Source organism: Larus michahellis, chromosome Z (genome assembly GCF_964199755.1).
Source record: "Larus michahellis chromosome Z, bLarMic1.1, whole genome shotgun sequence".
In the NCBI taxonomy this organism is placed as follows: domain Eukaryota; kingdom Metazoa; phylum Chordata; class Aves; order Charadriiformes; family Laridae; genus Larus; species Larus michahellis.
The window spans coordinates 19,744,416-19,771,596 of record NC_133930.1 but is presented as its reverse complement, the minus strand read 5'-3'; the positions used below and the strand labels follow the sequence as shown (position 1 = coordinate 19,771,596).

Here is a 27,181-nt window from a genome sequence, read left to right as displayed (position 1 = left end):
ATTTATAAGCAATAAGATGATGACTAAAAAGACTCTCAAAGGTTCCAATCTCATCCACCAAAGAAACAGTATTATGCCACAAGACAACAAGAATGGAGGTATAGCACATCAGAAACATTACCTGTTTGTGAAGATGGCAGATCCATTCAGCAAACTGACGGGCATTTGGAATAGTTGCAGAAAGGAACACATAATGAACATTGTCAGGAAGCAAAATAATTGTCTCCTCCCAAACAACACCACGTTCTGAAAATAGAAAATTCACATGGGAAATTTATGTGATTAAAGCCTACTTTTCAGCTCTGAAGCCAAAGAACAGCATGCTTAAAGGCACAATAAAACAAAAACTGAAAAAAGCTTCCTCTGTACAAACGGGGTACATCGAATGCCCTCAAAGTGGCTTTTACCTTGGCAAAGAAAATGCAGACTGCGACACACAATAACCATCTTATATACATTCAATAGAAAACAAATTCTCAATGATGTACGCACAAAGATGACTGAATTTAAGAGAGAGAACAAAGATTTAATTATTCAAAAGAAAAAAAAATTGTTCTTGGGAAAAAAAAATATTGAAAAGAAAAACCGTATAGGATACCTGAATCTCTCATGTAGTGGATTTCATCAAAAATGACCCATGCGACTTCTCGCATAACCTCAGAACCTCTGTAAAGCATACTTCTCAAAATCTACAAGGAAAAAAAGACAAGGAAAAAAACCAACAGAGATCCATCACATGAAATAACAGTCACATGTTACACAGATGTCAGTAAGAAACTACCAGAATTTTTGGTTCACTTTTAAATGGCAGTATGAAATCTTATTTGCACAAAAGTTAAAAACATTTAAAGATTGGCTATGAGATGCTTTCCAAGTTGATTCCAATCTATCAATGTCATGATATGAGACAAACCGGTTTCCCTGCAAGAACATGGAAGGAACGTGAAAGAAAAAAACATTACTTTTCTCACAGCCTCTATGTGTTAGAATATTTGTTACAGGTTTCCAGATCTACTTCTGCCAAGTCTCTTTCTTCCATCATCCTAATAGATAACCTGTGATTAAGAGGATTTCTTTTGTCAGAAATCAAGCCATCCTGACTCTCCACCCCAATCTTTCCCTATCAGAGTTTTCTCTGTAAGACTCTTTACTCCTTTGAGGTAAAGGCAGAAAAATGAAAATTACAACTCATGGCAGGACATATGTCTATAACAGAAAAATGACAAAACTGTGGCAAAGGTGAAAAGCGGTATATTCCTGGAGTACTAGCACCTAGCATGAACCACTTCACTATCACTCAATGATTTTCCTTTCCCCATTTGGTTTCCCTAGAACAAAATACTGAACCTACAGGATTCAGTAAGTCTGACTCACTTTCAGTACTTCATATCTATCCAAATAAAACTCAGTTTCTTGAGGATTCAATAAATTAAGTTCTGCCTTTCTCCATGTGAGAATGAAAGTTCCCGACTGATAGTCCAAAAAGACGAATTTACAGAGATTTACCTAACTTCCTCCAATAACCAAAAGTTAGAACATTAACGGGAGGCACAATGAACTTAATAACATCTTCTACCCTAATTGGGCTTATTATGGTAGCTTCAATCTTTTCATATCAGACCTTCTCAGCCAAAAAAGGGTAGAAGAAAACACAGAAAGATCAAGAATTAATGTTTGATCTTACCTCAGTTGTCATGACCAGACAAGAAGCTGTGGGATTAATGGTGACATCCCCAGTCATCAAACCAACATCCTGAAATTCTTCATACATCTCACGGTACTTCTGATTACTCAAAGCTTTAATTGGACTTGTAAATATCACACGCTGTTTCTCCCTCAAAGCCAGGGCAATTGCATACCTGTAGTCAAACATTGTACATTAAAGTTGTCAGGAAGATATTCACAGCATATTACTTTCCTCTAATCTTCTGCTTAAAACATAAAATAAAATAAAATATGCAATCCAGAACACCAGTAGAATGATACGAAGCACTTCTTAACCAGATCACTGAATTCAGTGCAATCTTAACTCAACTATGTAAGCCTCTTTGGAGGGTGACAAATCATTGACAAGTTAACTGTTTTTTATGGACATCAGAGCTCAACTAGTTTAATCTAAAAATCTAATTGTCGCTGTCTCATGACAAACTATTATTATTTAAACCCATGTTCTAATATGTATATCTCACTTCTCACCTTTAGTCAGCAAAGCCACTGCACTGTCAGACCAAACTGACAAAAAATGCACACTACCTTTTAAACATTTCTTGCCCTATAAACACCAAGTTGCAAATTAAATCAAACCAGTGCTTCTGACAAAGCAAAGAAAACACAAAAGAAACTCCTCAGCAGTTACAGCCAGGGCTAGAAAACAAAGGTATTTCTTCCTAAATGCAGAAACTTTCCTTTCAACGTATACAATAACATCTCAACAAAATCAGACTGTTTATAAATAAGAGGTAATCTTAAACACAAAATAAGCCTTTCGCTACCCACTAAACAAGATCAAAGTTCTTATATTCAAGAGTAGTCAATTCAATTCTAACACTGATGGTCCAAAATTTGTGTCACAAAAACTGAGACATAATAGCTACTGATGGTTCAACAAAATGACATGACAAACACGACACCATGCTCTTAGAGCCTGTCAGAAAATTACTTACTCTGCACAAACAGTTTTACCAGCTGATGTATGAGCTGACACTAACACAGACTGGTTATTATCTACACAAAGAATAGCTTCTCTCTGAAAGGCATCAAGAATAAATGGATATTCCTAAAAAGAAAGAAAGCAAAAACATTATGTATTTTTAATACAGATTGTTGCTTACATCTAATTGATTTTGTGACTGATCTAGTGTGCAAATTACAAGCAGAAATTAAATCCTGTAGATATTTGTAGCTTCAACTGATATTAAACCAGTATTTTGCAACGTCTTTATATTTAAATAATTTTATCTAATACCAAACCTAAGACCTTTGCTTATGTCTTTGTTGGCATATCAAATGAAAATCTTGGCCCAGTGATGAATTCTCTCTAATTTACTAATTTAGGAAGAGGAACTACAGTGTACAACTGAAGCCACCACCTGATGTTGTAGAATATAACTGAAATCACAACAGTCCATCCAACCCCATTCAACCACATCATTTTGCTCTATGAAAATTTAAAATATAGAAACACCAATTTTACTGATGACAGGACATCTTTTCAAGATGTTCTTTTCCAAGCCTTACTGACAAAGTACCTCATTTTTCCCCTCTACCCTCATCTTCTGCCTAAAGCATACGCAAAAAGAAAAATAAACACAATCTATGACATACTTTTGCAGCTTTTCCAGTTCTCGGTTTCAGACCAGTGAATTCTTCATCTGCTGGAAGCGCAACCTATAAAATACATTTTAAATGAAAACAATTGCAGAATTCTTGCTGTCCACTCCAGTGGCATGGCAGGCTATGAAGAGCTGTAGCACAAGATGTAAAGTGCATGAAAAATAACTTGAATTTCTATCCTGTTTCTATGAACTAATGTGTCAACGCTTCCTTCCTTCCGCTCAGAGTTTTTCAACCAGTATCTCTGTCCTCCTGCCCCAACAGTACTCCTTCTCTCAATACTCCGATACTCCCTGTCTTGCATGAAATATTTCTGCTTCATCTTCATCTGCCTTGGAACATTAGATCTTCAGGCCAAGACACAGTCATGGCTTCTGGCCAACAGACGTTAGAAGCAATTACTCATCCCCCATTGCTAACACACCCTTTGCAAGGATAATGTATTTATACAGGTAAAGTTCCTGTTCCTGGCCAACATCTAACGTTCATACTAAGTATTTAAGCTCTCTTTGGTTACTAAGAGATGGCAAACCGCGACCAGACATCTCAAGATAACAAAGATTGTACATATTCGTGGGCTTTAAAACCTGTGGCATCAATTGTGTATACCATTCTTCATACGAAAGGTCTAATCATACAGGGTTCTTGAATGTGACCCTAATTAATTTAAGCTAGCTCTGGACGATAGCACTGAAGACAAAATGAGCATAGAAGTACAAGGAAGTTAAAATTTACACATTTAATTCTCATAGAAACTCTTTCTGACATCTTTGGATGAAGGATGATTTTAAAAAATAAATAAAAACAGCATTAATGCTTCTGATTTTTCATATTTTAAATTGTATTTATGTCTATTAACACTATTTGAAAATTGATATTTTCATTATTTTGCTTTTACATAATTTTTTTTCCCTTTTTACCAAAACAGTTATCTTCCTTACAAGAAAGCCATTCATTTTTGAGCCAGAATAGCAAACTACTTCAATCCCTACTTAGATAGCACTATGAACACAGAGCTATTTTAACAACCACTGGGTTTTCCTTGTCAACAACAGCACTCAGAACGTGCTTGGTACCTTTCAAATATCGAAACATACCAACATTATCACTGAGTCTTTCACAATCACTCACTTTATTTCAAGTATGATTCAAACTGATTCTGGTAAGATATCCTATTAATTTTTCAAGTGCATTTTCTGCATCCTCAATGCCAGATCCAGACCTCATCTCTTTACAAGCCTGTTCTACCTTAAATATAATATGAAATAATATATCTGCTTGAGGGTAGGAAGGCTCTCCAGAGGGATCTGGACAGGCTGGATTAACAGGCCAGGGCCAACAGTATGAGATTCAACAAGGCCAAGTGCTGGGTCCTGCACTTGGGTCACAACCCCATGCAGCGCTACAGGCCTGGGTAAGTGTGGCTGGAGAGCTGCCTGGCAGAAAAGGACCTGGGGGTGCTGGTCAACAGCTGGCTGAATACAAGCCAGCAGTGTGCCCGGGTGGCCAAGAAGGCCAATAGCACCCTGGCTTGTATCAGGAATAGCGTGGCCAGCAGGACGAGGGAATTGATCGTCCCCCGGTACTCGGCACTGGTGAGGCCCCACCTCAAATACTGTGTTCAGTTTTGGGCCCCTGACTACAAGAAAGACACTGAGGTGCTACTGCGTGTCCAAAGAAGAGCAAGCAACAAAGCTGGTGAGGGTCTAGAGCACAAATCTTATAAGGAGCAGCTGAGGAAACTGAGGTTGTTTAGCCTGAAGAAAAGGAGGCTGAGGGGAGACCTTATCGCTTTCTACAGGAGGCTGTAGCAAGGTGGGGGGCGGTCTCTTCTACCAAGTAGTAAGTGATAAGACAAAAGGAAATGGCCTCAAGTTGCACTAGTGCTGCTTTAGATTGGATATTAGGAAAAATTTCTTCACTGACAGGGTTGTCAAGCATTGGAACCTGCTGTCCAGGTAAGTGGTGGAGTAACCATCTTTGATGGTATTTAAAAGACATGTAGATGTGGTACTCAGGGACATGGTTTAGTGGGACTTGGCAGTGTTAGGTTTACAGTTGGAGCCAATGATCTTAAAGGTCTTTTCCAACCTAAATGATTCTATGATATAAGTACAAGCACTATAAACAGTATTACTATACTGGCATACACACATATTATACTGGTAATACACACAATTCTATGAAATAAGCCTATACTTTTCACGCCATTTTTCATTGCACTGACCTCATGTGTACAACCTTCAACAGTCTCCACAGCTTGCACTTTCACTTGAGGCATCAGTTCTGCCAGACTGAAAGGATATGAGTTAGCATTGCCAGAAAGGTATTTAAAAATCCCGTTTTCTTTATAAAAGCAAAAATATTGAACTGCACTTCCATTTTAACTGTAACATTAAAAAAAGGATGCAAAAACTTGAAACAGACAGGTGGCAGAGACTACTACCAGGACTAACAATACCTCTGTGTGTTAAAATTTTGCTGTTATATAAATCTACTTCAGCTACTGCTTTGGGATTTTTAACACCTTTAAAACTTGCACCAGAAAACAGCACTTGGATCACAGTGGTTCACATGAAGTTTTTCTGATTAAATGGGGACTTGTTTTCAATATACAACAAAGCAAAATTCAAGACCTGTATTCTTGCTACTAGTTATGACACCAAATAACAGGCAGCCTGAAGCATCCCAAGCAGCTGCCTTAAGATGAGACACCTCTTTTCTTTACCAGTCCTTTCTCTCATGGCCACAAGAACAGGCCAGTGTCTCACTGCATAAAACACTGGTTTTTTTCTAACAGTTTTAAAATACTTAGTAAGCTACTGTAGGCAAGTATACATTCTACTGAGACCACTAAAACAGGAACTGACTTAAAATGTTGACTCTGGTTCTGTTTTGCTTCTTTACAGGTACCCTTTGTTTACAGTGTTCTGAGAAGTCTTCTCATGACTTTCTCACAGAAAATCTTACCTTGAACTTAAAAATTACCATGTAAGACCAAATGACAATTCACACCAGAATTGTGTCTAACGGAAGTCAATAATACACCACCCAGAGAAAAGTAAAGAACACAGCAAGCACACAACTTTTATTTCTATAGTAGAATTTTGAACTCTCCTAATCATTTTCTGAACCAAAATAAATTTCCAAGTTCTCAAGAATCTCTTAAGATACACTGAGAAAGTGCCCACTGTATCCCTTCAATCTGTTTTCAAAAACCTCCATAATATCTGTCATGAAGTTCTGGAAAGAAAATAGGGAGAGCCTTACCCCCCCCAGCTGTTGACATGTCCAAGTATACACCCCTCTCCATGTCAAATAGCTGCCATTTGTACTTAAAGCACCTATGTACTTAAGGTTACAAATATTTGCTGCAGTTATAATCTTACAGGCCTCATATCCCGGTTTGAGGTAAAACAGAACCAAATTTCTGTTCAGTAATTTTACTTTTCAGTTAAGTCTCTTCTAACTAGCTTTACTCTACTTTGCTATATGCCCTTTTGGAGGGTCGGAAGTGGAAGAGTTCTGCAGGGTTGCACTTGTGGGGAGAAGCAGACAGGACAGGTGACCCAAAACTGACCAAGAGGGTATTCCATCCCATCTGCATCATGCTCAGTATAAAAGCTGAATTCCTCAGCCTTGTTTCTGTCTCCATGGTCAAATTCTTCTTCCTGTACCCTCAGCCAATTATGTCTTTCAGTGGCATGATGCACAGCAAGCCTGCCTCCTCCCATGTGCCTCACTGCTTATCCCTTGCTATATGCCCAAAATCAACACAATGGCTTTGATCAAGAACCACTGATCCATGTGCAGTACTCATAAATACATGAACATTTCACACCGCAACTGCCTGTCTGTCCGCAGTATTATTTTAAACATACTCAGTGCTCGTCACTGCTGAAGCTCTACTACCAGCACATCCTCACTTACATACATAATGTAAAATGAACTTCATAAGTAAATTCACCTTTAAATGAAAACACTGCAAAGCTACTTACATCAACTCTTCACAAGTAGCATACAGCTAACCAGTATGCCTTGCTATAATTTACACATTAACCTCGGCACTTACTTAGCATCTTCTGATACAACATCTTCCAATTTCGGCTTCTTTCCCAAAACAGCGTCTTTGGTACTATCGACCTCAACCTCCCTTTTGGTCTTCCCTGTCACAGCTACTGAGCATTTTTCCTCTGATCGTTTTCTGCAACATAGATAAAAAATTTAAAGGTTTGCCTCTTTTATATACGCATTTTCAGAAAAGAAGTCAGGTGTCCTACGGGCAACAGTGATCACACTGCACAACCCAGGCAAGTCCACACACAAAAACCACCATGGGTTTTCAATCCACTTCCCAGCTAAGCTTGCTCCCAGGTCCCGGTACTCCCCGATCGTCCATTGTGCCAGGGCTGCTACAGCTTTGGGGCCAGTGATCCCAGTGAAGCGTGTGCCTTTAGGCTGCACCGACTGCACGGTGCCGAGAGGGTTCAGTAGCTCAAACAACCTGGCAGAAGGCGGGCCCAGCAGTGCGGCCCGAACCTCATCCGCCAGAGCACTCCCGGCCCTGCTCCCCCGGCCCCGCTCCCCCGGCCCCACCGCGCCCTCACCCCGGTCTCCTGGCGCCCTCGGTGCCGCCCGCTTTGCTCTTCTTGGCGCCGGAGGCGGCGGCGGCCGGATCCTCCTCAAACACGCTGAAGAGCTCGTCGCCAAATGCGTCCGCCATCTTCCTCGCTGGTCCCACAATGCCTGGCGCGGGAGGGCCTCCCCCTGCCCCGCCGGATCCCTGCCGCCCCTACCCCGGCTCTGCACCCCGAGGAGAAACAGAGCCCCCCGCCACCCACGGGCACCAGCAGCCCCACGCAGGCCCCGATCCCACCCCACCAGCACTAAGGAACCGCCGGCCTCCCCTCAGCCCACAGCCTCCCCGCACAAAACCTCCCCACAACCCCCCGCGGCCGGCGGTAGCCCTTGCCCCGGAAGCTGATTCCCGCAAGGCCTACGAGGCCTGGCAGCGGCGAGGTGCGCTCCCTCAGGGCTGACCAATGAGAGGCGGAGGGCGGTGCCAAGCGAGTGTTAGCGACCAATGGGGAGTGGCCAGGAGGGCGGTGCCAAACGGAGTGCCCGGATGTAGGGGCCGAGCCGGGTCCGCTGCGGGTAGAGGGGTGTCATGGGTGGCCGCAACAAGAAACAGCGGGCGGGCAGCGCGGCCCACACCGCGTCCGCCGCTACCGCCGCAGCGCGGGCCCGAGCCGCTGCTGAGGCCGGTGCTGCTGCTGCCGCGGAGGCGGGCAGCCGGGCGGCGCCGCGGCCGCCGCCCGCCTCCAAGGAGCCGCGTGTCAAGCAAGGTAGCCGGCCCCGCGGCCTGACGCGGCCCCGGGCGGCGAGCCTCGGCGGCGGCCCGCCGTGGGGATGAGGGGTGCGGGGTCCTGGTGGCTGAGAGGGGGCCAGGAGCGCAGGGAGGGAGCCCCCAAGGGCGCGGCCTGCGTCCGCCTGTGGGCCTGGGTATGACGGGAGGAGGCCTGACAGAAGCCCCGGCGTTATCGGGAGAGGCACATTAACTGCCCCCCGATACGGGTCTGGTCGGGCCTGGTTTGAGCCCGTCTCACTTCAGCGGGCGTCCCTGAGCAAATGAGACTTCTTGGCAAGAGAAAGTTTGTCATTAGATTACTGGCAGTTATTGTGGAGCAAGTGTTGGTGCAGCGCTTCCCTAGTAATGCGCTTCTCCTGTAGTTGTTCATTCCACATGTGCTCAAAGCTGATGTAATGTGGATTTGGCATATTCTTTTTTTGTATCATGAAAAAACATCCAGAGCAAATTCAGGGCTGGAGGCACTTCAGCAGTGTTGGATGAGCTGAGAGATTACTGCTCTGGGTGCAGCCTGAAAAACTAATGTTCTTCAGCACTGTGAGGTGTCTGTTTTCAATAAACCAGCTTTGCCAGAAGTAGCATCTCAGATATTTTATAACAGCTTGTGGTGCAGACTATAAGCAAAGCATGCAATGGCCAGGCCATTTGAGATTCCAACTTGTTAACACAAAGTCTTGTAATCCGCTAATTTAAAGTTCCTGAACCTATTCGTGTCCTCTGCTTTTTCAAATTTGGGCTCTGCTAAGTGTATTTCTTCTGTCTCCCACTCCTCCAACACAGTGGTGCTCACTCCTCTTCAGAAATTATTCTGCTTCTATCACAGATTGTCTGCTGTGGTGAAAGATAGGTCAGTGTAAGTGAAAATTAAGTTAGTGTAGTCCGAGTACTGTGTAGTTGCACAGCCTACCACTAAGTGCCAGTGATTAGCTTGTGAGGGCTTGCTGCTCTTTGTAGCTCCTGACCAGAGGTGGTGTGGCTTTTTTTCTGAAATGTAGTTACCTACACCCCATCCTGATCTTAAAATGGGTTCTCGTGGAGCCGCTCTGCAGGCAGCCCAGCACAGACGAGCTGTCCAACCTGCCTGCAATCAGGCTGAGGAGCTGGGAAGTACCTGTGCCTCCTGGAGCACAGTGCTGCTCCCTCTGGGGTGGTGTGCAGTCTCCAGGGTGGTGAAAGCTGTGGGGATGCTCAGTTTCTTTATATCTGTATCTGTGCAGTACTAGAAACAGTACGTGTGTTCTGAAAAAAACAGAATCCAACAGCAGGCTGTGTGTTGTCATTCTAATGACAATGAATATCTTTGTATTTTTTCCTAGCAGCTGCTAAGTGTAAAGTATTTTAAGAACGACCATAGCAGATCAGACCAAAACCCTCTGTAACCCAGTGGCCTCTTCTAGATAGGGGCCAAAAGCAGGCGCCTAGGTAAGAATAGGTTGGACATACTCTTACATCCTCCACCGGTTGTGACAGCGTCTTCCTAAGGCAGATGCAATGTTTTTTCAGTGCCCTCCCAAATTAATTTATTTCTTTACTACAAAGCCCTTGTCTGCCCTTGGATTTAGCTAAATGTCTAATATCCACACTTTAGTGACAAAGAGTTCTGTTACATAGCTATGCACTTTGTAATAAAAAAAAAACCAACCTCAACGGTCTTACTTGTTTTGAACTTGCCGTTACCTTCCCTATTTGTCACTCCTTGTTCCAGTGTTGAGAGGGAGTGATCAGTCAATCCCATTTCCTTGCACCGTACCACTTGGGATTTTATATTTTGTCTACCAGAAGTCAGACCCTTCTTCACTAGTCCTTGTTCAAGGGCCTTTCTGTACTATTGGTTATTCTTATTGTTATGTACCTTTGTGTTTCTGTCAAATTAGTGTAGTATTTGCTTGTGCTAACCTGTGTTATATTTGGTCTGCTTTAGCTAGTGTAAGCAATGTTCTCTGTGTTCTGCTTAAGAACACATTTGAAATTGATGGTTGTTTGCAATTTGCAGGTCCAAAAACATACAGTTTTAGTTCAACAACAGATTCCAGTGCTGCTGCAAATCTAGATAGATCTGTTCTTAAGGTGAGTATCTTTGTTAGTTTTCATAGTACTCTTCTTGCTGAGTAAATATTTTTTCAGCTCTTCTTCAGTATTATGTTATGCAGGTAAACTATATTAATGTATTAGACATTGACTGTTAGGAGCTTGATATGTTTGGGATTTTGAGTGTGCTTTAAAAATAGGAGTAAACTAACAGGGCAGGAGAATGTCTATATTTTTTTAAGTAACAAATGATACATTGCATGCGGGACTACTAAGAGTTATGTTTGGGTTTCTGCTGTGCGTATGTATTCTTCCTGTCGGAGGAAGAATACAGAGTTTATACCACAACCTCAGTAGCAATTGAAGCTTGGTTCATGTTTTAGAAGTGTTAAAAATACTAAAATTATTATTTTACTAGAATTATTTTTTTTTTTAAGCCAGAGAGCAAGGAAATTGTCATAGATTATATCTTGATGATCAAATTATTTTATACCAGTTCTTGTAAGCAGAGGAGAAAAGTCTTATTCTTTCCTGTAGAATTTTTTTTATTTCCTTACAGTATTTCCTTTGACATACTAAATTTCCTTGAAGATGTAAATGGGGCCTTTTCTGTAATAAGGAATGAACTGTTCTATTTCAAGTAAAAGCTTATAGCTTGCAAAAGTAAAATGAAAAAAGTGTCCCTTTCATAAGAAATGCTTACTGCACTTATGGAAAGCTGGAAAAGTTGTGATTTGAATGGTGGAGAGATTTCTGCATTCTTATTTCCTTAGCCACAAAGAGCATTGATAAGTCATAAAAATTTGTAATGTTTTGCTTTTTATCAACTAATTTTCTCTGTGCAGGTGATGATAAATGGCAATTTGGAGAAAAGGATTATTGATGTAATCAATGACCATAAAAAACGAAATGATGACAAAGGGATGATTTCCAGAAGACTTACTACTAAGAAACTACAGGTAGTCTTTAAAGTGTTGTTCTCTGACCATTGTTTATTTAGAATAAACGGTTTATTTTTTGTCATTCGTATCATGTGTCATACTACACTTCTGCATCCAGTACAAGCCAGCGTAGCATGCTTTTCAACAGTTATATTAATGATTAGTCAGTAGAAGCAACAAGTATGTGTATTAGGAAAGATACGTCTTTATGTGTTCATTAAGTAAAATCAGAGTCTTCAGACAGGATAGAGGAATAGAACTTAATCTGAATATTTTATGATTCCTACATTTTTTGTTCTATATAGTTTGAAAACTGTAGGTTTATCTTTCTGTTGCCTAAAATAAAAGCTCTTGAAACCAAAAGTAGTTTAGAGAGGAGATACTGCTTTATTCAACTTCGGGTGTTAGGGGAGAACCCACAAATCTAGCACACTTTACCGGGGATATTCACCCATTATTTATACACAAAAGATTCTCATAGTTCTGCCTACATAATACATAACTCCACCTAGACTAACATATTCATTAGGATGACTGAATAGCCTTTTTGGACATGCGTATTAACTTTTGCTGCATCAGCAAAACACTTCCGTCCAAGCGTGAGCTTCTCGGTGGTCGTTTGGGTAAGGAGACCCTTCCTCACATTATCCTATTAGGGTATTGAGTTATCTCAGGGCAGTAAAAGTTTACTGTAATTTTGCCAACTTCTTGAGGATGATAAAGATGTTCCTTGAAGTAGACACAGCTCTATCCTAATCAGTATAGTAGTACATACTTGATGCATAAAAGAAGCTTGAAGTGATTAACTACTACTTGTTATCCCATTCTTGGTGATTAGCTACTTCTGGCTGTCTCCTCATTATTATTTGTAACTTTAGCTCAGTGACTAACTATTTTCTCACACAGTAAGAAGGTTAGTAGGAAACAAACAACATTTTAGTTAGCTGTTGTTATAAACAAAGCAGAGGCCTGTGTTTGGTAACATGCCTAACTAGAAAATTTGTATATTTTTGTACAGAGGCTGGAATGTAGATTTATTTATACATATGCATACACATTTACAATAAAAAATATTATAAACTCTGTATCCAAAACATGATTTTTTTCACTTAGCATTATGATATATTGATTTATGCTGTTTACCTCCTTTTAATGCCAGTTATCCAATATGTGGGAAATAAGAATTTACAAGCCAGTATTAAATTGCTATATTAAATCCTATTATTTTCTAACTTTTTTATTTATAGGATGTATACATGGCTTTACAAAAATTCTCTTTTAAGACTGAGCACATTGAAGAAGCAATGAAAAATACACTTTTGTATGGCGGTGATCTTCATTCTGCACTTGATTGGCTTTGTTTAAACCTTCCTGACGGTGAGTATGGTGACAGAGAATTGACTACAGTTTTTAACAGAAGAGTAGTCAGACCTGCGCTGGCATGGGAATGCTTCAAAGTAGTAATTAAATATACAGTTTCAGTAAGACCAGTAGTCATGACAGTGTTCCTTTCCTAGATGCGTTGCTGACTGGTTCTGTGGTATTTTTTTAGTGTATAAAGTCTTCTAGACTTCTCATTCCTACTCTGAGTTTTATGGAAGTCCAGCAAGCAAATGGTGGCTTATGTAAATGCTAAAGGCTAATTTTATTTCAGGCATGCTGTTTTTGTTTTATGTTCTTCTAGCTGGCTTCCAACACACTTTAAAGGATTTTCAGTAATTATATTAAGTATATTCTGTGACATGGGTTTTTTTATTTTGAAGATGCCTTGCCTGAAGGTTTTAGCCAGCAGTTTGAAGAACAGCAGCAGAAACCTAGGGCAAAATTTTGTTCTCCTGTGTCACAACGTGAACCTCCACCTCGTGTAGTAGATAACAAAAAGAAAGAAAATATCCCTGAAACTAAGGTAATCTGAGAAATTAATTTGTATTTACTGGGGGAGGGGGAAGAGAGGACGAAGTTCTCTAAAATACAGAATTTGCATTGACTTCCAACACTGAAAAACCTCTGAAGATACAGTATGCTTAATAATTGTCACCCACATTATTTTAACTTCAGTGGAATGGTTATTTGAAGGTAAGATTTTTTTCATGCAAAGTCTGGAGGGCTCATCATAGTTCATTTTTGTGGTAAAGTCTAGCTTAATTTTCTCTTGGAATGATTTCATTCTGTCTGGGTACAGATGACACTATGAACTTGTGTGGGTTTAAGTTTTCCTGTGTACTTGCAGTGTTTTGATTTCTGTGGTTATTGAATCTTAAAGCTGGAAATCAAAAAGATTTTGCACAAAAGTGTTCTTTTTTTTTTTAATATTTAAAGTGTGTTTTTTAGCACTTATAATCATTTGAGTGTTAAGATCTATGTAAGTATATTGTGAAATGTTTATCCTAGTTGGAGAAGTTTGCTCCATGCATTTTTGTTATTTACGCCGTATAACATAGTTTATATAATCAAGCAATAGTTCCTAACTACTGACACAGAAAAGCATTGGTGTTTTCACTTATCATTACTTTTGATTTTGATTGCTCTTCCTAGGAAATGAATGTGGGGAAAGAGAAAGAAGTGAGTATGAAGGAATGGATTTTACGATATGCTGAGCAACAGAGTGATGAAGAGAAGAATGAGTCTGTGAAAGAGACAGATGAAGAAAAGTTTGACCCAGTAAGATAAAATTAACGCTTCATGGAAGTATTTCAAAAACTGATATGTCTGGTACATCTGCAAGTGATGGATGTATTTGTTAAAAATTGGAGATTGAATACTTTTTTTACATGTGCAGGCTACTGAAGGGGAAATGTATTGAAACATCTCCTTTCCTAAGTTGTTTTTCCTTTCCTATGTTTTTTGTACTGTGCTCAAAATACCGAATGCATTGTGCTGGAAAGGAATAATTCTTGAAACACATCTCAGTGAGATTAAGAAAGTGACTGTCAAATTCTGAGAGGTTTTGACTGTTAGTTATGTAAAAACTAATTTTGCCCCCTTTGTGTAAGGACAAAACCCCTCCACTTTTTGTGTTATGAAGGTCATTAAAAGTGACGAGCATACAATATTCAACTTGTAATTAATAATTCTGTTTGAAATAGAATGAGAGGTATGTACATCTGGCTGCCAAGCTTTCAGAAGCAAAAGAACAAGCAAGCATCTCCAAGCAAGACAAAGATAAGCAAGGCCAGAAGGTAGCACAGGAGAAAATAAGAAGAATTCAGCAAGGTAGAGCTATGCATATTACTTGCGTTTTATTTTGTGGCCTGCATATTTGTTAGGCAAGTAAGTCTGAGAGTCAGATGGAATTGATTTCATCAACTTATAGGCCACCATGTGAATTGCAGGCTTTCCTGAATCTGTCCTTTCCATGTAGGTCAAATTCTAAAAAGTCAGTAACATTTTGCTGCTCCTGTTTTTGAGTGCTTAGTAAGAATTATTACGATTGATCTTTTCTTTTTAAAGAATAAATGCTTAGCAGTTGATGGGTGTCAGTTGTATGCTCTTGGGTCTAAGTTGTATTCTCTCTCTGACAGAAATGACAGTACTTGAAGATCATCCTGTATTTAATCCAGCTGTAAAGATTTCAAATCAACAACAAAATGAAAAGAAAAAAACTCCCTCACCTCAGCCTCAAGAAACCACTTTGAATTTGAGCTTGCTTGAAAAACCTGATGGTGCTGCAAAGGAAGACAAAGGTGTGTGGGAAATTGTTCAGTACAAGCTTGAAGTGTACCACAAATTTTCAGTATTAGTTCTTGTTTTTATAGGTTGTATTACATTGCGGTGCTGATCCATCAAGCTCTTGACTGTGGGAAGGGCAGGTGAACTACCTCACTGACCAAGCTGACTTTAAAGGATCTGTATTTGTTTTTGCAGATGATGTTGAAAGCTATTTTTGCCATACTCTCATGCCTAAAACTTTGATTTTTTTTATTTTAATTGTGGGGCTAGTTACTGTTTTCACTGTCACCCTCATCTTTTTAAACTATTCTAATTTTAAACCTTCAAACTTACATTATTTTTTAATAACCAAACTTCAGTGAAACTTTTTTAAATTATTGGGTGATCGAAGATAGCAAACAAAATATTGTAATTAATTTCTTGCTAGATACTTTTATGGGAAAAGCAGGAATTTATCAGTCATGCATCAGTACCAGTATTTCTGCAAGGCATTTCAGAAAATACTGGTTTCTAGTAAAAATACATTTGAAGAAAAGGTAAAAACGTTCTTGGCTATCAAAAGAACGTAAAACGAATTTTGAGACCTAAAATGTGTCTTTCTGCTCTTCTAGTGAAAAAGAAAGAACCGCTAGACATAAGAAATTTTGATTATAGTGCTCGAAGCTGGACTGGTAAATCCCCAAAGCAATTTTTGATTGACTGGTGCAGGAAGAATTTTCCCAAGAGCCCAAATCCTGCTTTTGAAAAGGTTCCAGTTGGAAAATATTGGAAATGTAGGTACGTATTTCCTATAAACTTTACATTTTTTCTTTTGGTTCATCTAAAAATTAAAATGCTGGCTACTTCTGTCCTGTCATGTTCATCCATATTTATAGGAATATAATGTGTTTAACCCAACCGCTCTTTTTTTAGCCCAGCAGGGAGTTATTTCGCTCTAGATAGCTCTGCAAAAGTAATGCTTATACTGGACGCTATCACAAAAATAAGATTCTGGTGAATGATCCCATAAGGGAGGGATTAGTTTTTAATTATGTACTGCTGAATGAAAAGTTCTGAAGAAAACCTGTGAGATAAATTTGGATAATTAACTTTTGGTATTCTCATTCAAAATAATACATCAAATCACAGGTTTTAAGCATAGGAATACCAAAACCCCTTTGGAGATTGTTTAAAATAAAGTGGAAGTTAAAATGAAAGCTACCACAAGTTCGTAACCAAAACAGTGCAGTATCAGTGATCTTTAGATTTCTTTTAGAAAACAAGTCTACAATACAGTGGTATAAAATAGAATATTATCACGTACAAATGAGTAATGCTTTTTGAAGGAATCAAGTAAAAGAACCTGTCGTCTTGCTCAAGTTAAAAGCTACTAATATACTGTCCCCCTAAGAATATGAGAAATTTGACCACTGGTCAGACTGGCCTAACGGTTAAACAGATGTTTACATTTCAGTAGATCATTAACTGTCATCTCAATCTATGCTAAGTAGTTACAAGCACACGAACAAATCCTTAGTCCTTCTTTCAAAGCAACTAACCTTAGTGATGATCTGTATGTGTACAAATACTCCTGCTTTGAAGGAAATGAAGACATTTGTTAAGAGAAAAAAAATAATAATCGCAAATTCACTGTTGGAATCTGCTGCTGAAAAATTTCTGCTGTTCAATCAAACTTTATCAACGGGTTCTGTTTACAAAATATTATGGAGTAACATTAAGTTTATTTAGCTTAGTTTCTCTATTTGAATTTAATTCCTACAGTTTAAACAAAAGCATTAACAGATGTGTTATTTATATCTGTAACAAACATTAAGAGAAACGCCTTTATACATTTGTCTTTAAGGGTCAGGATTACAAGATCGTCAGATGATGTAATGGCAATGTGTCCTACAATTGTAACAGAAGATAGTATGCAAGCACAACATCTAGCTGCTACTTTGGCACTGTATCATTTAACCAAAGGACAAGTAAGATTTTCATCAATATTACTCTTTTTATCCTGGAATCTGCCTCTGTGCTTCTTTGTTATAACTTGTGTAGTTAAATTCTAAAAACAGTTTAATGAAGTGTTTCCCATTAAATTCTTTCCTTGTATTATATGTTCATTTGCTTTTATCTGTAAGCATGCGTATGTTTTGCAGCATACAGGGAGGAAACTTTTTGGTAGCAAAATTATTCTTTCAGTGTTGCAAAGAATGCAAGCCAGTTGAAAATGAAGTGTGTAATTGATATTTATATTACTGTTTTCATAGTTTCTGTATTTAGAAGTAGCTCTCTACTTAATGTTTAGTCCTATCTTTTGCCACTCAAGTTCATTTACACATAAAATGTTAGTAATACTGCTAAGTAGTACGTAAAGTAATTTTTTTTCCTGCTTTTTTCACCTGAAGTCAGTTCATCAGTTACTGCCTCCTACCTACCGAGATGTCTGGCTAGAATGGAGGGATATTGAAAAGAAAAAGGAAGAAGAAAATAAGATAGAAACCAACAAACCCCGTGATAACTTTATTGCTAGATTATTGAACAAACTTAAACAACAACAACAGTTACAATCTGAAAACCAACCAAACGTATCTGAGGGTCCTGAAGATTCCTGGGAAAACTTAGTTTCTGATGAGGACTTCAGCAGTCTCTCCCTTGAGACCTCAGACACAGATAATTTGGAACCTTCAAGGATTTTGTTCAAAAAGCTGCAAAGTTCCTCCAGATACCAGAGGCTTCTGAAAGAGAGACAAGAGTTACCTGTGTTTAAGCACAGATACTCAATTGTAGAAACGCTTAAAAAACATCGAGTAGTTGTTGTGGCTGGTGAAACAGGCAGTGGGAAGAGTACCCAGGTGCCCCATTTCTTGTTAGAAGACTTGCTGCTAGATGAAGGATCGACTAAATGTAATATTGTTTGCACACAACCCCGAAGAATCTCAGCAGTGAGTCTGGCAACCAGGGTTTGTGAAGAGCTAGGCTGCGAATCAGGACCCGGAGGAAAAGTAAGATGTGTCTGAATTTTTTTGTCTAGTCTTGATTAAATACAGGGGGCTGGATTGTTGGTACAAAGTGAAAACATTATTTCTTACACAACCAAATAATTCTCTTGAAAAGGGCTTCGTGTTATGTCGGCTGTTTCTGTCCAATTGTCACCTCTGAACCACTGGGTACCCACATGTGATTTCTGAAATTTTTAGACTGTGATTAAGAGCAGGAGTGTTTGATAATGGGAATGGTAAAACATTGGAGCAGATTGCCCGGAGTATGTCGCATCCTTATCCTTAGGGATGGAGGAAACTCCCCTGAATAAGGCTGTGAGCAATCCAGTCTGGCCTTGAGAAAGGCCCCTTCCAACCGAAGTTATTTTGTTACTTGAAGAAAACAAAGGTCCTGCATGGTAGTCTATTTGTGCAAAAATATTACTGTTTGGGAACTGCGAAGAACCCTGAAAAGAACACTGAGTTTACCTGCTCTTTGCTATTATGGAGAAACTTAGTTGTAGATTTCAGTGTATTTTCCCTTTCCTAACAAAGGAAAGCGTGTGTATGAAAAAACCCCAGTGTGTTAGTCATTCATCATACTATTAAATTAGCAACTTCTGCAGTGTCTGAATCTATCAGTGCTTAAATTTAACTTAGTTTTGAATATCTCTGGCTTGTGTGCTGTTTTAAGTTATCCTGTATTTTTAATATCTTTTTTTTAAAGAATTCCCTTTGCGGGTATCAAATTCGTATGGAGTCAAGAACAGGAGAAGCCACAAGACTGTTGTACTGTACAACAGGTGTCCTGCTTCGGAAACTTCAAGAAGATGGTCTTCTTTCAAGTATATCTCATGTTATTGTAGATGAGGTAATCAGCTCTTACTATTCTGCAGAAACTATAGTTTTTAGGACTTGATTTATACTAAAACCTTACTATAGATATATTTTTCTAATTCTAGGTACATGAAAGAAGTGTCCAGTCTGATTTCTTGCTAGTTATTCTGAAGGAGATCTTACATAAGCGTTCAGACTTGCATCTGATTTTAATGAGTGCTACTGTAGACAGTGAGAAGTTTTCCAGCTATTTCTCACACTGTCCCATTTTAAGAATCTCTGGGAGGAGTTACCCTGTTGAGGTAGGTGAATGTTTCTTTGATTATGCAAGACACTTTGTATGCACGTATATGGTGTTTGCCTGGTTGGTGTCTGTGGGGAGTACACCTATATTACTTCTTTCTTAACAAAAATACTTAAGTGTGTGTTTCAAGGACTTGTAACCCTTTTCCTTTTTGAAAATATAAAATAGCTTCAGTGCTTTGAAGTACAGGGTTGTACTGTTTTTTGTCTGATGGATCAATTATTGATTGAAAGCAGTCCATCATTGACATTGCGATTTTTCCCTATTAAAGGGAAAGCATTAAAGAATTCCCCCCCACCCCCTATGCAACTTTGTCATTACGCTCTTATGTATGTTTCTCATACATATATACTCATATAGGCTACTGTAAAGGTAATGTTAGTGATCATATGCAGAGGCCCATTAACAAACTTGTAGCACGTCTAAGTTTAGGTTTTCAAAAAGCATAAGAAAATTTAAGTTGAAATTTGCAAGATCTATTACAACATTGAGAAGGGTGTGCCCTGTTAAGCTTTGCATGTAAGCTCTGAAAAACAAAAAGGGTGCTGATTAGTTTTTGACGTGCCTTGTGTTTCTTCTGTGAATTTTCACTAAAGATTTTCCATGTTGAAGATGTAATTGAAGCAACTGGCTATATTCTGGAGAAAGACTCAGAATATTGTCAGAAGTTCTTGGAGGAGGAGGAGGAAGTAACAGTAAATGTTACTAGCAAAGGAGGAGGCACTACAAAGTATCAGGTAAAACAGGCATTTCTAGTTTTGTCTTGGAAATGTTGATTTTTTTATTATTATTTTATCATTTTTGTTCCTCTTATTAAATGTGATTGGATTGTATAATATCAAATATTCTTTCAGTTGCTAAAAGAGGGACACAATGGCACTCCTACAGCAGAAACTGAATATTTATTAATGCTGCACCTGTATGTTTGTCTCTCCAACTCCTTTATAGCTGCCTTGATTTTGGTATACTTGATGTTGAGTTCTCTTGTACAGATTCCCAGCTCTAGATCTATAAGCAGCAGCAGGAGAAAGCATTTAAGTTTGAGTGTTTTTTTTCTCCCAAAGAATTCTGCTAAGTAGTGAACCTAAGAGCAGAAGAGGCAAGCCCATATCCTTCTCAGCTGAAAAACTCCTAAGATCCTCCTACTTGGCATGCCAAACGAGATGATCTACATGAGATTATTGTGTAGAGCTTTTTGGTGTAACAGGCTGAGGTTAATCCTGTAGGTGCTCTGCAGTGACAGCTGTATGTGCTTTTGGATCAAAATTCCTGAAAGGAAGAGTATGAATTCTGTCAGACTTCAGGCAACTTAAGTTGTTCATCTAGACTCTATATCTTTTGGATAGATACCTGTCTGCTCTGATTTGCTCTCTCAAAATCTCTGCAGGACCATTTAGCTTGATGTGATGAAACATCGGTGCATATGTTGAAAAACATGCTCTTATGTGCTCGGGTGATTATTTCATTATTTTTTCCCTCTCTAGAGTGGTAGTTACCCCATACATCAGAACAACATCTTTTAGTTGAAGCCCAAGTGCTTTCCTGAGCGTTCCTCCATTTCTCTTGAGCCTTCAGTACAGAAAGATATGTGGTGCATATGGGATAAATGCATTGGTTAGCAATGAAATAATTTACAATAGTGCCACTTAACACTGATACCTTATGCTAAATATGTATCTGTAAGATGTTCATAAACAATTTAAATGTCTGTATGTTCTGCTAACTCTCCCTTCCTCTGCCTTTACTCCTGCTCCAAAACACTGCAGGAGTTGCCACCTTATTTACTCTTAACTAATGGTTGCAATGAAAGTTGAAAAGGGTGAAGTGAGGGAGAGGAAAGAGAGCAGACTGGTTTCTTATACCCCAAAACAGGAGTTTTGAGAGAAGAGTAGCCACCTTGTTAACCCATTTTGAATTGATACTGTCTAGGTGCCAGATATGGACCTAGGAACTGTTTTCATTCATAAAACAATCTGTGTAGTATTGCTTCCACAGACTTTGTTTTTTACTCTTCTTTTTTTTCTAATTTTGGATGTCATTTAACAGTAGTAGATACCTATATAGAAGTTACGTAGGCGGCTGTGACTTAATCTAACTGTTTTGGTGGGAAGTTAGTCAATTAAATGTCTCTTATCTCAATCTCTGTTTTAAGAAACCTAAATTAAGTGAATGACAAATTGACTACCTTCTTTCTTACCTTCTTCCAAGCCACTAAGAATACAATTTTTTCCTGCTCTTCTTTTTTAGGAGTATGTCCCAATCCAGTCTGGATCTGGTATCGATTTGTCTCCTTACTATGCGAAGTATAGCAGTCGTACACAGCAGGCTATCTTCTATATGAACCCTTACAAGATCAACCTTGAACTTATTTTGGAGTTGCTTGCATACTTAGGTACAGTCTAATTCTTAAGAAGTTTGTATGCTTGGGGTTGTCCTTTAGACTTGTTTTCCAGTGTGTTCTACTGATAATGAAGGACTTCATTCTTGCACAGAATCATTGAATAGTTTGGGTTGGAAGGGACCTTTAAAGGCCATGTAGTCCAACCCCCCTGCGGTGAGCAGTTATGTCTTCAGCTAGATCAAATTGCGCAGAGCCCTGTCCAACCTAACGTTGAATGTTTCAAGGGATGGGGCAACTACCACCTCTCTGGCCAACCTGTTCCAGTGTCTCCCAACCCTCATTGGAAAAAAAAAATAAAAAATTCTTACATACATCTACTCTGAATAGTTTAAAACCGTTACCCTTTGTCCTGTCACAACAAGCCCTGCTAAAAAGTTTATCCCCATCCTTCTTAAAGCCGCGTTTAAGTACTGAAAGGCTGCAATAAAGGTCTCCCTGGAGCCTTCTCTTCTCCATGCTGAATAATCCCAACTCTCTCAGCCTGTCCTCATAGGAAAAGGTGTTCCATCCCTCTGATCACTTTTGTGGCTCCCTTCCAGACTCACTCCAGCAGTTCCATGTCTTTCCTGTGCTGAAGGCTCTAGAGCTGGATGCAGTGCTCCAGGTGGGGTCTCATGAGAGCAGAGCTGCAGAGTCACCTCCTTTGGCTGGCTGCACATCTTTTGATGCAGCCCAGGATACAGTTGGCTTTCTGGACTGTTAGTGCGCATTATTGGCTCCTGTCCAGTTTTGCTTCCACCAGTGCCCCCAACTCCTTCTTGGCAGGGCTGCTCTCATTCCCTTCATCTCCCAGCCTGTATTGGTACCAGGTGGATCCCCAACCCAGGTGAAGGATGTTTCACTTGGCCTTGTTGAACCTCATGAGGTTCACACGGGCCTACTTGTGGAGCCTCTCCAGGTCCCTCTGGATAACATCCTCAGGCATGTCAACTGCACCACTCAGCTTGGTGTTGTCTGCACACTTGCTGAGGGTGCACTTGATCCCACTATCTGTGTCACTGATGAAGATACTAAACAGTACTGTTCCCAGTATCGATCCTTGAGGGATACCACTTGTTACCAGTCTCCATCTGGACATTGAGCTGTTGACTGCTGCTACTCTCTGGATAGAATCATAGAATCATAGAATTGTTGAGGTTGGAAGGGACCTTTAAGATCATCGAGTCCAACCTTTAGCCTACCCTGACAAGAGCCACTTCTAAACCATGTCCCTCAGTGCCCCATCTACCCTTTTTTTTAAACACCTCCAGAGATGGTGAATCCACCACCTCCCTGGGCAGCCTATTCCAATGTTTAATAACCCTTTCAGTGAAAAAATGTCTTCTAATATCTAATCTAAACCTCCCCTGACGTAACTTGAACCCGTTTCCCCTCGTCCTATCACTTGTCACCAGGGAGAAGAGGTCAGCCCCCATCTCTCTACAACCTCCTTTCAGGTAGTTGTAGAGGGTGATAAGGTCTCCCCTCAGCCTCCTCTTCTCCAGGCTAAACAACCCCAGCTCCCTCAGTCGTTCCTCATAAGGTTTGTCCTCCAGGCCCCTCACCAGCTTTGTAGCCCTTCTCTGGACACGCTCCAACACCTCAATGTCCCTCCTGTAGCGAGGGGCCCAAAACTGAACGCAGTACTCGAGGTGGGGCCTCACCAGTGCCGAGTACAGGGGGATGATCACTTCCCTAGTCCGGCTCACCACACTATTCCTGATACAGGCTAGGATGCTGTTGGCCTTCTTGGCCACCTGGGCACACTGCTGGCTCATATTCAGCTGGCTGTCAACCAACACTCCCAAGTCCTTTTCTGTCGAGCTGCTTTCAAGCCATTCTGCCCCAATCCTGTAGCACTGCATGGGGTTGTTGTGACCCAAGTGCAGGACCCGGCACTTGGCCTTGTTGAACCTCATACCATTGGTCTCAGCCCATCGGTCCAGCCTGTCCAGATCCCTCTGCAGAGCCAACCTACCCTCAAGCAGATCAACACGCCCGCCCAGTTTAGTGTCATCTGCGAACTTACTGAGGGTGCATTCAATCTCTTCATCCAGATCATTGATAAAGATATTAAAGAGAACCGGCCCCAGCACCGAACCCTGGGGGACACCACTTGTGACTGGACACCAACTGGATTTAACTCCGTTTACCACCACTCTCTGGGCACGGCCATCCAGCCAGTTTTTTACCCAGCGAAGAGTACACCTGTCCAGGCCATGAGCAGCCAGTTTCTCCAGGAGAATGCTGTGGGAAACAGTGTCAAAAGCTTTGCAAAAATCCAAGTAGATAACATCCACAGCTTTTCCCTCAATCCTCATCCTCAACCAATTCCTCATCCACCCATCGAATCCATATCTCTTCAACTTAGAGAGAAGGATGTTGTGGAGGACTATGTTAGAGGCCCTACAGAAGTCCAGATAGACGACATCTGTAGCTCTTTCCTTGTCCACTGATGTAGTCATTCCACCATAGAAAGCTACAAGGTTGGTCAGGCAGGACTTGCCCTTGGTGAAGCCATGCTGGCTGTCTTGAATCACCTCCCTGTCCTCTGTGTACCTCAGCATAGCTTTTTAGGAGGACCTGTTCCATGATCTTCCCAGGCACAGAGGTGAGGCTGACAGGGCGGTGGTTCCCAGGGTCCTCCTTTCTACCCTTTTTAAAAATGGGTGCAATGTTTCTCTTTTTCCAATTGCCAAGGACTTCACCTGACTGCCATGACTTTTCAAATACCATGGAGAGTGGCTTGGTGACTACATTAGCTAATTCCTTCAGGGCTCTGTGATGCATCTCATCAGGTCCCATAGGCTTACATATGTTCAGGTTCCTCAGGTGGTCACAAGCCTGATCTTCTCTTACAGTGGGAGGGACTTATCTCCCCCAGTCCCTGCCTTGTGGTCCATCCACTCAAGAGGTGTGGTGAGAGAGGTTGCCAGTGAAGACTAAAGCAAAAAAAGCTGAGAACCTCAGCCTTCTCGTCATCTGTTGTTACCAGTTTGCAAGCCTTGCTCATCAAGGAGGGGGGTATGCTTTTTATAACCTCCCTTTCTGGGCTGACATACCTTATTTTTCGCATCCCTTGCCGAGTTCAGCTCCACCTTGGCCTTCCTGAACCCATCCTTACACAACCAGACAGCTGCTTCCACTGCTTGTGCATCTCTTTCTTGCTCTTTAGTTTGACCTGCAGGTCTTGACTCAGCCGTGCTGGTCTCTTGCCCTCGTTTCCTGACACCTGGGGATCAAGAGCTCCTGTGCTCTATGGAAAGCATCCTTAAAGATCTGCTAGCTCTGTTCTGCGCCCTTGTCCCCAAGGGTAGTTTCCGAGGGGGTCCTGTTGATTAACTCCATGAAGAGCTGGAAGTTTGCTTTACTAAAGTTGAAGTTCTTGACTACTCTTTGCCTGACCCATATGCCTCAGGACTGCAGACTCCACCCGGATCACTGCAGCTCAGGCTGCCTCCAGTCATGACATCACCAGTTACCTCACTTGTGTTGGTGAAATATCCTAAAAAATGTTTACTGCAGGGACGAGAATTAGTTCCTGCTCTCAAGTGAAACTGTTTGCAAATACATATTTGTTTTAACTATGTGCCTATGTGATTTTTAACTATGTACTGTAACTTTCCAGATAGAAGTCCCCAGTTCAAGAACGTTGAGGGTGCTGTGCTGATCTTTTTACCAGGCCTTGCCCACATCCAACAGCTGTATGATCTCATTTCAACTGACAGAAGATTTAACTTGCGTGACAGGTAATGCAGGTATTTTCTATGAAGTTAATCGTTTAACTTAATATGTTTGGGGTTTTAAGGTCTGCTATTCTTGAAAAGGGAAACTGAGTCTTATACCTCTGAGTTGTTGGCGCTACAAATGTAATTTTATTATCTGCAAATGATCCAAGCAAAAATGACAGGTGCTTAGGAATGGTACAGTAATAACTCTTATTTCATTATATTTTTCAACAAACTTAATCACAAAGCACTTGAACACTTTTCCACTGCTTAGTGTATGGAAGCTACCATATCTGGAATATAGCTTTCTGTCACCTACTGTTTACATGGAAGTAAACACGTACATCTCTGAGAAGAGATCCAGAGACAGTAGTCTACCAAGAGAAATGGCATAGGGCTGTAATGACAGATAGTTTTGACATTTCTTTTGTAACTAAAAGTTAGCAACACGTTGGCATAAAAAGAACAGTTGCAGTCAAATTCTAAAGCTTCATAGATGGACTGAGATGTCAAGGTCTAGAAGAGAAGGAAAGTACAAATCTCTGGCTGTCTCATCTCTGAAGGCCTTTGTCTACTCAGGCTAAAAGTTGCTTGTGCTTATAGTTCTGTGCAAGGTTTCAATGATGGTCTTTGTCTTGGAGGCACAATGCAAAGAGCTTGGGTTCAGGGATAGCTGCTTCCCTTTTTTGCTAGGTTATTGATGTAAATTAACCTGGAGTTCTGCAATAGTACTATTTTTCCTGCATTATTATCAAATAGGAGAACAGCCCTATGAACTAATGGTGATGATGGTCCTTTCTTGACACTGTAATACAATATTGAAGCAGACTTTCATACCTAATAATACAAAGTTTTACTCTTTCAAGCGTCCACTCTGGCTGCTTTCTCCAAACTGTTGTCATCGTTCTGATCTCATTTTTTTAACCATATCTTGATTTGATAAGTGTATATTGACTAGTGTAATTTCTTATTCTAGGCACAGGTTGATAGCTTTGCATTCTGTTCTTTCAACTCAAGATCAAGCAGCTGCATTTACAATACCTCCTCTTGGTATTAGAAAGGTATGATATGTTTAGAAACGCAATTTGTGCCACTAAAAGGAGAAACTTTCTGTGAATGCAACTCTGAATTGTTTTAAAATCAAATCATACAGAATTGCACAACAACCACTTGTTCCTGGAATTTTCTCACTGCAAAGAAGCAATTCTTCTAATTTGGTGCTCTCTAACAGATAGAATCGAGCATGCTGTGAAAACCTTGACAGTAATCGGAAAAATTTTTAAACCTAGTATTTTTCTAATAGCTTCTTTAATTGTTGCTTTCCTATATTGAGGGCCACGAAAATGGTCAGAGAGCTGGAACACCTCTCCCATGAAGACAGGCTGAGAGAACTGGGGTTGTTCAGCTGGAGAAGAGGCGGCTTTGGGGAGACCTTATAATGGCCTTTCCATACCTGAAAGGGGCCTAGAGGAGAGATGGGGAGAGACTCTTTATTGAGGGAGTGTGGTGATAGGACAAGGAGTATCAGTTTTAAATGGACAGAGGGTAGATTTACATTAGATATTAGGAAGAAATTCTTTACTGTGAGGGTGGTGAGACACTGGAATGGGTTGCCCAGCCCAGAGAAGCT

At 40.4% G+C, this 27,181-nt stretch overlaps 2 protein-coding genes across 4 annotated transcripts in view; one reads left to right on the top strand and one right to left on the bottom strand.

Moving 5' to 3' along the window:
* MTREX (Mtr4 exosome RNA helicase) overlaps positions 1–8,290 on the bottom strand; it is a 41,498-nt gene extending 33,208 nt beyond the window's left edge. Inside the window, exons 1-8 of the mRNA XM_074569095.1 lie at positions 7,941–8,290; positions 7,406–7,537; positions 5,561–5,627; positions 3,325–3,387; positions 2,664–2,776; positions 1,685–1,859; positions 599–689; positions 122–246 (exon numbers count right to left, since the gene is read on the bottom strand). Of these exons, the coding sequence (XP_074425196.1) occupies positions 122–246; positions 599–689; positions 1,685–1,859; positions 2,664–2,776; positions 3,325–3,387; positions 5,561–5,627; positions 7,406–7,537; positions 7,941–8,056 (882 nt within the window). The 5' untranslated portion in view covers positions 8,057–8,290. The remainder of the gene's footprint in view (positions 1–121; positions 247–598; positions 690–1,684; positions 1,860–2,663; positions 2,777–3,324; positions 3,388–5,560; positions 5,628–7,405; positions 7,538–7,940) is intronic.
* A 147-nt stretch (positions 8,291–8,437) lies between these two features.
* The window catches only part of DHX29 (DExH-box helicase 29), a 30,789-nt gene continuing 12,045 nt past the window's right edge, over positions 8,438–27,181 (top strand). The window contains exons 1-17 of one of the 3 annotated variants that reach the window (XM_074570086.1): positions 8,438–8,678; positions 10,695–10,768; positions 11,575–11,688; positions 12,918–13,047; positions 13,434–13,576; positions 14,206–14,331; positions 14,757–14,883; positions 15,192–15,353; positions 15,951–16,116; positions 17,183–17,306; positions 17,730–18,326; positions 19,030–19,173; positions 19,265–19,441; positions 20,040–20,180; positions 21,691–21,835; positions 25,452–25,572; positions 26,528–26,612. In XM_074570086.1, coding sequence (XP_074426187.1) covers positions 8,501–8,678; positions 10,695–10,768; positions 11,575–11,688; positions 12,918–13,047; positions 13,434–13,576; positions 14,206–14,331; positions 14,757–14,883; positions 15,192–15,353; positions 15,951–16,116; positions 17,183–17,306; positions 17,730–18,326; positions 19,030–19,173; positions 19,265–19,441; positions 20,040–20,180; positions 21,691–21,835; positions 25,452–25,572; positions 26,528–26,612 — 2,754 coding nt within the window. In that variant the 5' untranslated portion in view covers positions 8,438–8,500. Of the gene's footprint in view, positions 8,679–10,017; positions 10,124–10,694; positions 10,769–11,574; positions 11,689–12,917; positions 13,048–13,433; positions 13,577–14,205; positions 14,332–14,756; positions 14,884–15,191; positions 15,354–15,950; positions 16,117–17,182; positions 17,307–17,729; positions 18,327–19,029; positions 19,174–19,264; positions 19,442–20,039; positions 20,181–21,690; positions 21,836–25,451; positions 25,573–26,527; positions 26,613–27,181 lie in introns of those variants that run through there. The other 2 variants (XM_074570087.1, XM_074570088.1) reach the window with 2 other exon arrangements.